The sequence below is a fragment of the Lissotriton vulgaris genome, chromosome 2_1, assembly GCF_964263255.1.
Source record: "Lissotriton vulgaris chromosome 2_1, aLisVul1.2, whole genome shotgun sequence".
In the NCBI taxonomy this organism is placed as follows: domain Eukaryota; kingdom Metazoa; phylum Chordata; class Amphibia; order Caudata; family Salamandridae; genus Lissotriton; species Lissotriton vulgaris.
The window spans coordinates 771,723,325-771,740,186 of record NC_141687.1 but is presented as its reverse complement, the minus strand read 5'-3'; the positions used below and the strand labels follow the sequence as shown (position 1 = coordinate 771,740,186).

The window sequence follows — 16,862 nt, the reverse complement described above, 5'->3', positions numbered from 1 at the left end:
ACTTCAGGAAGGGTCGCCACCGACACGGCGTTGAAAGTCATCGTCGACATGACGTCGAAGATGGTCGTCGTTGATACAACGCCATGGAGGCTCGCCGTCTACCCGACGCCAAGGAAGATAGACGCCGAAGATCGCAGTCGAGGTCACCACGGCGTGGGCGATCGACGTCGAGAGCATCAAGGCCTCACTCGACGCCATTGGTCATACAGACGTCTTCGACGTCGAAGCTTTCGCCGTCGAGGGAGCAGGTCACGGTCGTTGTGGAGTCACCTGGGTCCAGGTCATCAGGAGACAGATCTTCATCTCCTGGGTTGAACATCGTGGAGATCTCTCCGGAAGCTTCCCCCAGATCTGCGGACAGATCACGCAGTGTGTCATCTCACCGTCCTCAGGGGGCTGTATCGGGCGGTCGCAGTAGTCCGGGCTCGGATTACTCCCGCACATTCTCACCGTCTGGTCCAAGGACAAGTACTCCGGTCAGACCACCTAAGTCTCCCTCTCGGAGGCCACGACTCTCATCCAGGCCAAGATCTCCTGCCAGATCACGCTCTCCAGCACGTCCAAGACGCCTGCCAAGCCAAGATCTCCCCCAGGCCAAGATCTCCCTCTAGACATCGGTCTAGATCCAGGGGTCGGCACAGCCGTCATCGCGACAGACCCCATAAGAGAAGACGTACAAGATCTCCAACATGGTCATCCTCTACGAGGTCTACGGTTCGGGACTATTCTCAGACCTTCTCCTCTACTCCTCCCTCACGAGTCTCACCGATTGATGACATCGCAACTTTTACAGATGTGCTGGGCAGGGAAGCAAAGAAACTTACTATCTCTCTGCATACTCCTGTGGTACCCACCTCTATAATCTTTGATACCCTTCATCACCGGACAGCGCCCAGACCTCTGCTGCCTCTGGTGCCTGGCTTCATTAAACCGGCGATGGCTACAGTTCTCACACCTGCAGTGGTAGGTTCTGTTCCATCTAGAATTGCCAAAAAGTACAAGGCTCCCGCGGAGGACCCTTTGTTCCTCAGATCGGATCCACCTGCGGACTCAGTTATCGTGGCAGCTGCCATGAAGTCCCATTCGGCTTCCACCTCATCCTCGGTACCCCCAGAAAAGGACAGCAAACTCATGGATTTGTTTGGCAGAAAGGTATGCAACACCTCAACTTCTTATATGAAGGTGGCCAGTGCCTCTGCTCTTCTTGGAAGGTATGATAGGTCCCTCTGGGACTCCCTCACTCGCTTCACAGAGAAGCTTCCTAAGGAAGACAAACAGGACTTCGTCGAAATCCTGCAGGAGGGAGGGCTCGTAGCCAACCAGGTCATCCGTGTTGCAGCAGCTGCTTCTGACCTCACGGCCCATGGCTACTCCCATGCAATCTGCTCATGGCGTTCGGCTTGGCTCCTCCTTACAGGCCTCAAGCCGGATGCTCAGAAGGAGATCTTGAACTTCCCCTTTAATATTACCGCTCTCTTTGGTTCACACGCAGACGATGAGATGACCAAAATGAAATCGGAAATGGACACTGTTAAAGGTGTGGGTTTGGAGAAGCGTAAAGAATTTAAAAAGAGCTTTCGTCAGGGGGTCAAGCGGTCTTACCAGCAGAGAGTTCAAACCCCTCAATGGTCATCCCAAACACAGCAGAAGACCCAGTTTCCGCAGAGACGCCCTGGCAGAGGCAACAATAACAAACAGCAGTCTGATCCAAGCAGCCTCCCAAGCCCTGAGCTGTTGATTCCTCCGCAACTGTTCGCCACTCCGGTGGGAGGGAGTGTTTCTCATCATATGGAAGAGTGGAGATCCATAACAAAGGACAGAATGGGTGCGGAGTATTGTGCAGCATGGTTACTTGCTGAGGTTCAAGTCCCTTCCTCCGCAAGTCTTCCCTCAAATAAAGCACCTTCCCCGATTCCACAGTCAACTGCTGCAGGACGAAGTTTCTGTTCTCCTCAAAAAGAAGGCAATAGAGGAGGTTCCCTCCATGCAGAGAAATCAAGGAGTCTACTCCGCTATTGTCTTGTCCAAAAAAAGAGGAGTAGTCAAAGAATACAGGCCCGTTCTAGACCTACGACTACTGAACAGAATCATTAAACAAGAAAAGTTCTGCATGCTAGCCCTGCACCAATACTTCCCGCATCTTCATCAGGGAGACTGGATGTGTGCCATCGACCTGCAGGACGCTTACTTTCACATACCTGTCTCAGTAAAGCACCGAAAGTTTCTCAGGTTTCAGATCGGACGCCATCACTAGCAGTATCGAGTGCTTCCGTTTGGCCTCAAATTCGCACCACGGACATTCTCCAAGTGCATGGCGGTGGTGCTTTTCTCCGCAGGAGGAAGATCTTCGCCTATCCCTATCTAGACGATTGGCTACTGAAAAGCTCCACTCCAGTTCTGCTTCAAAACCATCTTTCGTTCTGTCTCAATCTGATTAACTCATTGGGGTTGTAGGTCAACTTCAAAAATCAGTACTCAATCCTTCCCAACGGATTCATTACCTGGGCGTTTCCCTGGACTCCTTACAGGCAAGCGTGTGTCCTTCGGAGGAGAGGTTGTCATCCATCCTCCTGAAGTGTCGTCTTCCACTGGACAATCACAGTCACACAGCCAGGCAAGTGTCCTCTCTACTGGGATCGATGGCCTTGTGCATGTACATCGTGCCCAATCACGCGTTCACTAGAGGCCTCTGCAGCAGGCTCTCGAGGACCAATGGTCTCAGAGGTCAGGTCACTGGGAGGACCGTATCTCCAATCAACAAGGTGCCAGAGACTCAATCAGATGGTGGATGAAACATTCCAGCCTTCTCCGTGGAGTTCCATTCCTTCGCCCTCCTCCATCTCAGTCCGTGGTCACAGATGCCTCTCTTCACCGCAGCCTGTGCGCGCCAGATGTTATGTCGCGTTGCCCTATGAGGCATGAAGCCGGCCTGATCTGGGCGAACCAGGTCCGTTACATATGGGAGTAAACGATTCGCCAGAGCCTTTGCCAGTATTTTAGCCTCTATATTGAGCAAGGAGATAGGACGATATGAGTCGTGCCTGTCGGGGGTCTACCCGGTTTTCGAAAAACCACTACTTCAGCATGGCGCCAGTCAGGAGGTAACTTGCCCCGCGTACGCGCCGTCTCAAGTGCACATCGGTAATGGGACCCTAGCTGAAGGTGGAATTTCTTAAAGAACTCACATGGGTAGCCGCTCGGCCCGGGGGCCTTCCCTGTATTGAGTTGTCCCAGTGCCTCCCCCAGTTCATCAGCCGTAAGGGGAACGTCGAGTGCCTTCCTGGTCTCATCTGACACCGCCTTAGGTGGCAAGTCGTCTATGAATTTAGCCACCTCGTCTTCTGATAGGCGGTCGCACGGAGCATATTGTGTCTCGAAGTAGCTAGCAAAGCTTGCCGCTAAATCAGTCGGGTCTGTAATTACCACTCCGTTCTCGGCAGTAAGGCCTGGCAGTGTGATAGGTTGAAGACTGTGTTGACAAAGTCTATGGAGCATTGTACATGACTTATCCCCCCCACTGGTATATTCTACTCCGCGTGGCCAGCCACGCCTGCTTGGCCTCATCCATTAAGACAGACGAATAGGATTGCTGTGCCTGGAGAAGTAACCGTATCGCAACTTCATCTCCCCCACCCCGGCTTCGCTGTTCTAAGGTTTCCACCAGCGCGGCTGCTGCAGTGATCATCTCCCGACGTCTTCGACGGGCCGCAGTACACCACGCAATGTCCACCCCCGTATAGTGGGCTTCATTGCCTCCCACACCACCACCGCGTCAATGTCGTCCACCAGGTTTTCCCGCCAATAATGGTCGATCGCCTCCCGCAGATGTTGGACATAGCCAGGTTGCTGGAGATGCCACGAGGACATCCTCCATCTGAATGGTTGTCGTTTTCTAAGGAGTTCCACCCTGACCGACACTGGGGAATGATCAGATAATCCCCTCGGTAATATTTCTACCTCCCTCACCCTGCACAGGCATACACTGGGCACAAACACATAATCCAATCACAGATGCCTCTCTTCAAGGCTGGGGTGCTCATATGGACCAGCTTCAGGTCCAAGGTCTCTGGTACGAAGCAGAGCGAGGCTACCACATCAACTTCCTAGAGCTTCGAGCCGTTCATCTGGTACTCAAATCTCTTTATCCTTCTCTGTGCACCAACTACATCCAAGTTCAGACGGACAACATGACAACTATGTTCTATCTGAACAAGCAGGGAGGCACCAGGTCAAGAGTACTATCCCTGGAAGCGCAAGCCATCTGACACTGGCTCCTGGCAAGAGGTCTATCCATCTTGGCAGTTTATCTACCAGGGATCCAAAATGTCCAAGCAGACTGCCTAAGCAGAGACTTTGTAGAAGCGCACGATTGGGTGCTCAACGAAATCGTCGCACAGGAGGTATTTCAACAATGGGGCGTACCGGACATAGACCTGTTTGCAGACGCGGCAAACGCAAAATGCCTGAACTTCGCGTCCAGGTTCCCCCAACAGGGCTCGCAGGGGAACTCACTTTTGATCAGCTGGTCGCAGATATTGCTGTACGCCTTTGCTCCCCTGCCTCTGATCCCGGCGGTGATTCAGAAATTCTACAGGACCAATACCAGGATGATCCTGATAGCGCTGGAGTGGCCACGCCAGTGGTGGTACCCGAATATCCTCCAGCTGTCGGAAGTCCCGCACCGGCGACTTCCTTGCCGTCCACACATGTTGACCAAGGACCAGGGGAAGGTGTTTCACCCTAACCTTCTGTCCCTTCGCTTGACGGCATGGCTCCTGAGGTCATCCAGTATGGACACCTAGACCGCCCAGCAGACTGCATGAACATTCTCAAAGAAGCCAAGAGACCCTCCACTAGGAAGTCATATACTTTCAAGTGGAAGAGGCTTTTCATATGGTGTCTTGACAACTCTCTTGACCCTATCCACGGTCAGGAGCAGGTGATTTTAGCCTATCTCTTGCATTTAGCAAAGTCAGGCCTCAAGTACCCCTCCATCAGGGTTCACTTGGCGGCAATTACAGACGAAGAAGGTGTGGGTCACGCACTCCTCGGTGTGCCAAAATTGTTATTTTGTGGTGTGCTGCGGAGATATCACCCCCCGACAAGAAGGTGTGGAAATCACTTATGGTTGGTGGCACCTAGTGTAGATGCCAGCTCTCAGCGCACAACCTCAGTTGAAACAGATAAGTTTCTTCAATAAATCATTCCAAATTGTAGCCAAAAATTAACTCAAGTTCATCATTGATTCTCCATGTTTAATTTCACATGTATTGTTTCTCCAAATCAATGAAATTTCATGTCATGCATGTATCCAATATCACAGAGTATGGGTGCACATCATTTCCCAATGCATTTCGGATACTAGATCCTTCATCAGGGGAATCCTAGAAACAAGATAAAATAAACTAAGTATGATCCTCGGCGGCGGAACGATATGTACAAAAGATTGTCACTGTGCTTAAAATCCCAGTTAAATAAGTGCGCGAAACGTGAGAAGAAAAGTGACATAAAGGTACCTGAAACAAACGTGTTCATAAATGATGAGGTGAAGGATTAACGCTGTGAGATAGAGGCTAAAGATCATAGTGCTCGAGGAACATAACGTGCTAATAAAGTGCCTGCTCGCATATTAATCAGCATCATGCATAAACATACATGTCGAGTCCATAATCTCCCCAAAATAAGATATTCATCATGCTAGAGTGGCGTGAGCATTAAACCCGATTTAAAGTGCACTTACGAAAAACTGCAGGCAAGAACACGCGTCCTGCCGTTTGCGCCCTTCGCCATTAGCTGAGAAGCGTAGTGTTCAGTGAAAGCGGAAGTTTAACGCGGGTGACAAGTAAAAATAAAGAAAGGACCAACAGTGCGGCGCCGCCGCACTGTTGGTCCTTTCTTTATTTTTACTCGTCACCCGCGTTAAACTTCCGCTTTCACTGAACACTACGCTTCTCAGCTAATGGCGAAGGGCGCAAACGGCAGGACGCGTGTTCTTGCCTGCAGTTTTTCGTAAGTGCACTTTAAATCGGGTTTAATGCTCACGCCACTCTAGCATGATGAATATCTTATTTTGGGGAGATTATGGACTCGACATGCATGTTTATGCATGATGCTGATTAATATGCGAGCAGGCACTTTATTAGCACGTTATGTTCCTCGAGCACTATGATCTTTAGCCTCTATCTCACAGTGTTAATCCTTCACCTCATCATTTATGAACACGTTTGTTTCAGGTACCTTTATGTCACTTTTCTTCTCACGTTTCGCGCACTTATTTAACTGGGATTTTAAGCACAGTGACAATCTTTTGTACATATCGTTCCGCCGCCGAGGATCATACTTAGTTTATTTTATCTTGTTTCTAGGATTCCCCTGATGAAGGATCTAGTATCCGAAATGCATTGGGAAATGATGTGCACCCATACTCTGTGATATTGGATACATGCATGACATGAAATTTCATTGATTTGGAGAAACAATACATGTGAAATTAAACATGGAGAATCAATGATGAACTTGAGTTAATTTTTGGCTACAATTTGGAATGATTTATTGAAGAAACTTATCTGTTTCAACTGAGGTTGTGCGCTGAGAGCTGGCATCTACACTAGGTGCCACCAACCATAGGCAATTACAGACTACAGGAAGTCACCTTCTCAGACATCATTCTTCCTCATGCCTGTGGTTAAAGATTTCTTAGAGGGGCTTAAGAAAGTGTTTCCACTAGCTAGGTCCCCCTCCCCGGGAGTTTAACATCGTACTTACTAAACTGATGGTTGCTCCTTTCGAGCCTATAAATAAGGCTTCTTTGCAGCACTTGACCTGGAAAGCCGCTTTTTTATTGGCGATTACCTCTGCCCGTAGTGAGGTAATATAAATTTTATGGTCAAGTTGTGTTCCCTAGCGAGTACCCCACCGACTCCATGTACGAGTTAAAAGTGCATGTAACTTCCCTCCTGTGTCAGCTATGAAGACGCAAATACATTTGCGTCCAACGTTAACATGTCCTCTTTCAGACCCACCATGAATGGGTTGAATGGTCCGTTCCTAAGTATGCTATGCCAACGTCTTTTTGTAGTGTACTCCTACGTTTTTCAGCCCTGGCTGAAGTAGGCCCTGAATCTCTGCCACCGAGCCTCTTTTCTGGCTTCTGACTCCGAGAAATCTCTGCCCAGGCAGCCCCCGTACCCGTGAACTCTGACTTACTTCTAGCGCGGCCCTCCGTGCTTGGCTCAGCCTGCTGCCTGCCAAGATTGACTATAACCTTCGAGTTATCTGTTTCCCTCTCCGAAAATACATTCCAGCCTGCTAGCTTCAGTAAACATCCTTCCTCAGCTACAGGGCTAAAGGGCCGACCTGTCTCTGTGCAAGTAATTCATAGCTTCGTTGCCATGCTTCCATGGAAGGCCCCATGCCCCCACGCTTCTCATACAGACACTCAGGCGCTTATACACGCACTCACAGCAAAGTATAGAATAGCTTCTGCTCTAGAGACCTTTCTGCCCAGATAGCTTAGTTCCTAAACATCAGATATCAGATATGATAGAAGCACAAGTTGATCTGACATGCCAGACTTCTGTCTCTTTCCGTCAGTGTAAATGTCAAGTCCCCTGCACCCCTCCAATTATACGTCATACAGCTGCGCACGCATCCAAGCTTCTGATTTCTGCTGACATTGCCACATATTCTGTTAGTGCCACCCCTTTGTGACACCTATCAGTGACGTTTTCAGAACACACCTCTAGTTCACGCCTCTTGATTACGCACATGTACCACGTGTAATATTGTTATCTTGTCTTCTCTCAGCTGTTACGCCTCTTGCACTGTTACTTATGGAATGAAATAAGTATATAAGCTATGTACTGTTAATAAAAGGGAGCGCTCTATCCCTTCTGACACCCTGTGTGGTGGTCAGAACATGATATCTTGGCCATGACCATTCCTTTTTAAGGAATAAAAACCCCTTAGAACTCTCACACCACGGACTCTGTCTTTTTTCATCCGATCTGAGTTATTATTGATTAAGTACTTACCTGCATAGAAATTAAGAGAGTAAATTAATTATTTACGTCAGTAGGGTTAGCGAAATCAGGTTCTGTGTTGTAAGGCACCTTACACAGTGTTTCACGCCAACAGGGTGGTACTGCGGAAACACCCAGGTTTTCTGCCTAAGGTAGTCTCAGACTTTCATATCAACAATTCTCTCACCCTGCCTATCTTTTTTCCTCAACCTACCACTCCTCCGGAGAGGTCTTTACACTCTCTAGATCTCCGGAGGGTTCTGAAGTTTTAACTGGCTAAAACCCTTCCACTTAGGAAGTCTGACCAGCTTTTTGTTAATTATGGAAGCACTAATACTGGTCTGTCAGCCTCAAAAAGGTCAATTTCTCGCTGTATAGCTCTGTCTTACCAATTAGCTAACAAGGCTTTACAGGTTAGACCTCATGCGCACTCTACTAGAGGGAAAGCTTCTACTATGGCTCTCCTTCGTAATGTTCCAATCTCTGAAATTTGCAAGGCGGCTACATGGCGGTCAGTGCATACCTTTACCCGCCATTATTGCCTAGATTCTGATACACAGGCCAATGCCCAAGTGGGACAGGCCTCTTTGAGAAATGTATTTGATAAGTTGTGTGTAAAATGAAATTTTTTCATGTCTCGATGTATACTTATTTGCTCGTCCGTGAGACTTTGGGTATGAGCTTGCTAATCTATTCATAGATTATGACTATTGATGAGTATCCCCTGGATGAGCAGGATTAGTTTCTTACCTGCAATCCTAGTTCTCATCCAGGGGTATACTCATCAAAGTCATAAGCTCTCGCCCACCTCCCCGGACGAACATGATCATAAAGTTATGAAAGGTTACTACGGATCTATTCAGGTGTCTTGCACCTCCAAAAAAAGAACTGACCCAACTGCCACCTGTGGTGCATCATGGGAGCAGAAGGTCGCCTTCAGGTCTTACAGGCACAGTACCCCATCTCTAATGCCTTAAAGGCAAGGTGTCAGTTTTTCTTTGTTCCTTTATACTCTACTGCAGCCTACTGGCAAATGCCTGCAATTACAGGTTTTCCTATGGCAATAAAGCATTATTGTATGCAAATGTTTACTGCGCTCTTTCTTCCTTAGGGGTTAGGAGAGTACTACTGTGTGTATGCTAATTCATGTAATTTTACAGGTTTTCCTATGGCAATAAAGCATTATTGTATGCAAATGTTTACTGCGCTCTTTCTTCCTTAGGGGTTGGGAGAGTACTACTGTGTGTATGCTAATTCATGTAATTTTGCGGCAGATTTGACAGTTGAGAAAAGTTTTGGGCTCCAAATATATGTTTTCACATATATAAATATATATTTATATGTATTTTCTATATGCTCCGGGATCCCGCACATAGGCGGGGATTATTCATAGATTATGACTTTGATGAGTATAACCCTGGATGAGAACTAGGATAACAGGTAAATAACTAATTCTTACGGACTTGTTGAGTGGGCTGGGGGGCATTACCCAATTCAATGGGCCAGTGACGGGGGCCCCAAAGTTCTTGGTTACTACCAAACTTTGGTCTTGTCACCATTGAGTTTAAGCATGTTTGTTAGCATCTATGCAGCAACTTTCCTTAATCCATCTTGTAAAGCGGATGGACTGGATTCCTTCTCAGAGGAAAGAGAGAAGATGATCTGGGTATCATCTGCGTAAGAGGATAGAGATAACCCAGCTTCTTCTACAATGGTTGCCAATGAGGCAATGTATTAGCACGGTGTGAGACACTGCATCGAAAGCAGCACTTAGATCGAGTAATATAGGAGCTGCTGTGTCTCCCGTGTCCAAAAGGTATCTCAGCATCTCCGTCACGCCCAACAGAGTCGTCTCTGTTGAGAAACCGGCTCTAAAACTGGACTCGGAATCATGCCAAAATTTGGACGATACAGTAAAATGTTACAGTTGGTCATTTATATACTTTTCCAGAATTTTAGAATAGATTGGGAGAAGAAAAAATGGGTCTAAAATTGGAAAGCTGGGCAGGGGCAGCGTTAACTTTCTTCAAGAGTGGAAGAATCATAGAATGCTTCCATGCAGCGGGAAAGCCTGCCTCCTGTATTGAGGCGTTAAGTAGATTCATAATTAATTCAAGGACAGGCATATCAAGTTGTTGCAGCACCCTTAGAGGGTAAGATGTCCCTGGGTGAACCTGACTTTATACTGCCCAGATATTTAATGAATGAACTAATATCTAGTAGTGGCCAAGATTCTAATTTGTTAATAGATTCGGAACGGTTTGCCACCTCCCGTTCAAGGTTTTATTCCAAAGTTATGGCAGTTGGAGAGCTCCCTAACAGAGTGGATGTTATTAACTTTGTTCACAAAGAAGTTGACCAGATCGTTGCATTGTGCATTGTGCCTCATCCAAAGCAGGGGGTATAGGTAGAGTATCTGATCCTGAAAGTTTTTTTACCATTGAGAACAGTGTACGTGGACAGTTCTGTGCATTAGAGGTGGTTTGTGTGACGTAGTTTGCACGCATTTCTTTGCAAAGTGCATGGTATTTTTTTTAGGGCATTTTTATATTTTCTTTTGGACTCAGTGGCATAGTTTCTTCTCCAGTGTCTTTCTACGTTTTTACATTGACTTTTTTCTTCTTTTAGTAGCTCCGTGAACCTGGGTGATGATTATATGCTTTTTCTTAGAGTTTGGAAGACAATAGTCGAGTGCTTTAGTGATCCATCCTTGGATCATATCGAGAGAGGAAGTAGAAACATGGGGAATAGAAGGAAAACTGTTAGAAAGATGCTCATTTAGAGCTTTCATGTCCAGTTTACTCCAGTTTCTGGATTTCTGCTGCAGGCCGGAGATCATTATGGGTGAGTTGGTAGGATCGGTGCAATAACATTTAATTGCATAATGGTCTGACCAGCATAGAGGAAGAGGTGAAAAACATTGATTATCAGAAAGACTGGAAAAAATAGGATCTAATAAATGGCCTGCCTTGTGAGTAGGGCCTGTATTGCATAGAGGCAGATTCATTGCTGCAAGATCTGAAATCAGCATGCCGCTGGTGGGGCATGATGGGGTTTCCAAATGTATGTTAAGGTCCCCCAAGACCGTGAAATTGGCCGCCTTAGATGAGAGATTAATTCAGGAAAAGAGGCCGCCCAAGAAGTAGGCACTCCAGGGGGTCGATAATGATGATGATGGCTAGAGCAGCATTTTTTTTTATTCAGGGAGTCTCATTACAGAAAAAAACATGTTCAAAGATTTAAACAAAGGCTGGCTCTTTTGGAAGGATTATGGGTTTTCAAACTGAAGCCTTTTTGGTCTTTTGGAACATCTTGTGTGAAAACCAGCCTTTGCTGTACAATGTTTGGAAAAATGTATTTCAAAAAGTGGAAACTTAGGGCCAGATGTAGGAAGCCTAAAACTGGTCGGTAACAGCCAAAATAACCGAATTTCGGCTGTTACCAACCGGTATTAGGCATTTGAGATGTAGGAGCCTAATTTAAGGATTCTGTAATTTACCGAATTGGTAATTTAAGGAATTGGTAAATGACGGAATTCTTAAATACCGATTCGGTAAATTACAGAATCCTTAATGTAGGAAGCACTCAAGTGAGTGCTTTTCACTTGTAAGGATTCGTTATTTACCACCAACTACAAGTTGGTGGTAAATAACGAAAACAGTTAAAAAAGCAATTTTATGCTTTTTTAACAGTGCCATGTGGCAGACATGCATGCCCTTAGGGCATGTATGTGTGCCACATGTGCACCCATGCACTATTCAGGGGTGCAACAGGGTGTCAATGTGACACCCTGCCACCCTTGAATGTGTTCCCCATTTTACCGAATTGGTATTTACCGATTCGGAAATTCCCTTTCATTCCTAGGGGCTTGGAGGCCCATAGGGATGAATGGGAAATACCAAATTGGTAAATACCGATTCGGTATTTACTTAATCTTACAGATTCGGTAAAAAATACCGAATGGATACCTACATCCCACTTACCGATTCTAAAATAATGAATCGGTAAAATTCGGTATTTTAGAATCTGTAAATTTGGGTTACCTACATCTGGCCCCTAATCTTGTGTGTGTGATAGTCATCAATGTGTAGCAATGACTTAATAAGAAAACCCTGTCTAAAGACAAAGATGCTAATCTTTCCGAAGTCTGTAATGTTTTATTAATTAAGAATGTACATAGATCGGTCATGAACAGCATAAAGGACATCAAATGCAGCTTGACCAATACAAACACAACAAGATGGGTATGGCCAATACCAGACAATCTTGACTATTTTCTATTGGTTAAAGCTTGGCACTGGCGCACTGCAGGCCTCATGCATAATACTGTGTGGTACAGATTGATGTTTACAGAAACAAATCAAAGTGTGGTGCATTAAAACACTTTCGCATTTTCAAGTAAATAATGGATGGTAAGTGGGCCCAGTAAAACCATGAGTTAACAAATACAATATACCTAAAAATAAGATAGCCATCCCCATGGAGACTCGCTGTAGAGACGATTCAGCCGCAGTTTCAGAGTTTCAGTCAATCTTATTCCTGTGCGGCCTGCCTAGTTTGACCATTACTGGGTACTTGCCGAAAAAGTTAGGGAGAATGGTAGCAAGCAGCGCACAAAAGCATGCAGCCTGAGAGGGAGGGCGGATGTGGTGCATAGATGGGGAATATAGCGTTTAAGTTGGGAGGCAGTAACCTCCCTGTGATACATTTTCTTAGAATCTGAAGGGTTACATGAAATTTGCATTTTCTATGCTAAAGGTTTTTAATGCATCACACTTTTAGTAGTGCCCAGCTGTCTCTTCTGAGAAAATAATCAATAGCAAATTATTAAGAGCCCATTGATATGACACATCCTGCCTTACCATTACAATGCACAGAAAGAACAAGGACATCCAAGTTTGAATATCTTTCAGCGTAACACTACTGCATACACTGAAGTGAAGAGCTATAAGAAATGTCCCAAGAATTAATTTACAATTTTACACCTCTGTTCTATGTACACAGTCTGGAAATATCAAATTAAAAGTACATTCACATCAGAAGTTGCATGTAGAGAGAACCCATGATATACAAAAGGGATCTTTTCACCTTCAACTTAAAAAGGGGACAGAGCTTAAAAACCATGTTAGTGGTGCTTGAACCATGGAAATCAAAAGCTGGACAACAGAGTGAACCTCTTCACTTGGATTATCTGAAAAGTTCTATTTGAACATGTTTTTCGTCCTACAGTGGGCAGTATTTAAAAAAGTTTCTGACTCTGAGGTATATCCCATACTAAAGCAATCTTGAAGATTAAAAAAAAGCCACAAAGGAGATTTGGGAACAAGTTCCACTGATACAAGTTTAGGAATTAAAGTTGATCATCTCCAGTACACAAACTCATATTTGTTAGTATATATGTGCTATACTTTCTCCATCTACAGCATCAAGACTGCAATATTTACCATAAAACTCGAAAATACAATCTAACAAAATAACAAAACCTTACTTCTGTAAAACCATCTTTGATAGGCGAAATTGGTGCTGGGGGGGTTTGCCCAGGAAGGATTATGTTTTTTCCTTCTTCGAATGGACGCGTGGGTATTCGATGCAAGTAGCCATAACCAATGCCACATCCTAGACTTTTAGGAGAACAAACAGAAATTTCACAATAAGCAATTCTAAAGAAGTCACATATTTATATTAGGAAATATTGGAGATTTCTCTTACCTGCCATCACCACCCCAGGCAGAATTTGGTGTAATAATCACTTCTCTGCAGTTATCTGTGTCAGTATTGTACACATAAAGCTTCAATGGTTTGCCCTCATGTGATTCAATGAGGGAAAAGAGATCTTCAGACTAGGGTATGGAACAGAAGGAAAGAGAAACGAGATAAAATTAACAAGTTATTTAAAAGTTTGTTATGTTTTATGTACAACATAAAAAAAAGCATTTCAAATAAATTATTTCCACAACTGCTAAACTATCATGTTATGGGTCAATAGCAAAATGTAACATATTCAGGGACTAATCTCACAATGAGGATTTTTTTTCAAATGAAAAAGGTGCAAACTGGATTCACCTCTTTCTGCTACAGTATTTGTGCAATACACAGCCATTTTCATCACAGTTTCATACTATCAAATTGTTTTATTACAGTTGTTTCATATGACCTAATACCAACTATTAATGTTACTTAATTTAATCACACTCCCGTCAACAACCTGTGAAGGATAAAAGGCTAGGTATGTCCTGCTGAGACTCAGGCTGCTGGTCACACATGTTAGCTGTAAGCACTTCACACTGGTCCATCCTGCCTACTTAATGAAATGGCACAAACTGTTTTTTTTTTTTAACCAAAGGTATCTTGTAAACCAACTTTTTAAGATTCTGCTTAAGGGCAAGTGATATTCAAAGATGGCAGATGTGGTGCAGATTCCTTTATATATATATTACAGCAAATAGCTTTGGACAAGTAATCAAGTATAAAATAAATTCCAATTCTGCACAGCCAAAGGAACGTCCATGTAGACACTATACCCTCGATTTTTATTTTGGACTCGGGCATCCCTCTTGGTCACCCCACAGGGCCTAAAGGGGCAGGGTATCCCTATCTTGCCCCCTTATATTATTTATTACTTCAGGGCAGGGGACCAAGTCTTCAAGTCCTGTAATGGCTGCCAGCAACAACTTTTTCATGTTGTTGGCAGCCAATCAGAGTGCTTGTTCCCGCAGGAGGCTGACTCCAGCAGGAGCGAACTGGCCCAAGGGAAAAAATGCTTCCTGGGCCAATCAGAAAGCTATATTTTTTTTAATTGGGTTTGAAGGGCTCTTGCGACAGTCCCTCTGACCCAACTGTCCAGATATCAAATTATTTTAAACCATAATTTCTCAAACACTACTCAACGGATTTACACCAAATCACAGAAAGCAAAATCTGCTGGGCAAGATATAGGTTCCTGCTAAATTTGGTGGCATTCCCCCAAAACTTTCCAGGAAGGAGCTCAGGTGAATTTGCTTTTTGTTTTGTGGAAAGTTTCGTGAAGATTTGTCAAACGGCACCAAAGTTATAAGTAAACCAAAAAACAACTAGTCAATGGAAAAGCAATCCTAACTGCAACTACCCAGTGGTAACCGCTACAAGGAGAAAAATAATTATACATCACAGCTCCGGACCACCAAAAGGCCGCGGCACTCATGGGCGGGTGCTGGTTGTACGCGAGGGTGGACTCACAAAATGTCACTGCTTCAGAACGGACCAAAGAAGAAACCACACTTGAGAGAAGGACACAAACTCAGTCTATTCAGAGGTTAGACAGACACGTTCTGGCTCACGCCTTTCTCAACGTTTAGTCGGCCTGCACCATACAATACATCGCATTCCATATGTTCAATAGTGTGTGACATTACAAATCATCAACATAGAAAAAGTAATGTACTCAAAAGATTTCATCAAAGACTGCGCTATGATGGCTGCCACTTTGTAACATGCAATTTCTTCCTTATATTTTATCAAATTTGCATCACTTTCTCAAGACTTACAGGATTATTAAGATTGTAATGAATCTCTTTAAAACTTCTTGCGCTGCTTTCTCAATCTTCTTTTCTGGAAAAATTTCTCTTTAATCGGAGTAGCTCCACATAGGGGATACTCCACTTTAATGTAGCTGGATGACTGCTAGTTGCCTGCAGAATAGAACTGCCTGCTGTTGGTGGTCATGTGCTTACAATACAAATATTAAACGTGTAAAAAATAACAGGTTACAGAACTCCATTTTAGTTTTAATGCACACAACAGGAAAACAAGTGTCTTATTTGTGCAAAGAAAAGGTACAATTGGCTCTGAATCACTAAGAACTTAAGACATAATTGTGACAACGGAGGGATTAAAAACAAAAAGAATAACAAAGAAAAAAGACTCATGGCTGAAATACACAAGAATATGGCGAATGATAGCAAACAGTGCAAAAAGAAATATTTCAAGGGCGTAGGGAGCAACTCAACCTCCGAAGGTTACAGAGTGTAAGGCATGGCATGGCTCAGCTGAAAAAGTTTTTGAAGCAAAGCCGTGGGTGCCCAAGAAGTGGGACAAGGTTTAGGGCCGGTAGATGGAATATAGAGGGACCTGAAATATTACAACTGTGGATGATACTTTGGGAGGGAAGGTCATATGGAACTTCATAATTGCAATGAAATGTTATTGGGGTTGAACTTACTGCTACTATATTATAAGGGACTGACTGTATTGCATGAGTGACAAACCCGATACCCTCACTGGAACTATCCAGATTATATCTGTATATCTGAAGTGTCTTGCTGAGCATTCGTTCAATGAAAATATCTATATATTTTTTAAAATGCCCTGGGAAAATAAACCCATTGGTATGATATTTAGGCAAATATGCGCGTATCATCGCCACTCACTGTGTAAGAGAGCTCATAGCTTAAGAGGGCCGACTCCATGCTCCATGCTTTATGCTGTGATGAACATGTTACTTATGTTCAGTAATGATGTATCTGTAAGCAACATAGGTTAGTTGTAGATTCCTTACCTTAGAATTTCTCCCAGGTGTCACGCTGGATCCGGAGATTTTTCTTAGCAGTACCCGTGCGCGTCAGTAGTTGGCGTCGGTCTACTCAGTGTCTGTCGTCAGCGCCGTGGTCACCAGGATGACATTGCGGTGCCTACTTAAACACCGTCCCTGCGCGCTGACGTTAGTTCTGACAAGACTTTCCACGTCAGAAGCGCATATCCATGAAAGACAATGACCACTGGTGCGCCACAAATAGGGCCCTGTAAGGGAGTCCCTATCCCTAGAAGTCAGTTTGCAGAGCGCGGAGGATGGGCCTTTCTTGGCAC

The 16,862-nt window shown here is 44.7% G+C and overlaps 1 protein-coding gene across 1 annotated transcript in view; it reads right to left on the bottom strand.

Annotated features, from left to right (window-relative positions):
* GORASP2 (golgi reassembly stacking protein 2) overlaps positions 1-16,862 on the bottom strand; it is a 162,742-nt gene that overhangs the window by 89,060 nt on the left and 56,820 nt on the right. The window contains exons 5-6 of the mRNA XM_086956109.1: positions 13,731-13,861; positions 13,510-13,642 (exon numbers count right to left, since the gene is read on the bottom strand). Coding sequence (XP_086812235.1) covers positions 13,510-13,642; positions 13,731-13,861 — 264 coding nt within the window. The remainder of the gene's footprint in view (positions 1-13,509; positions 13,643-13,730; positions 13,862-16,862) is intronic.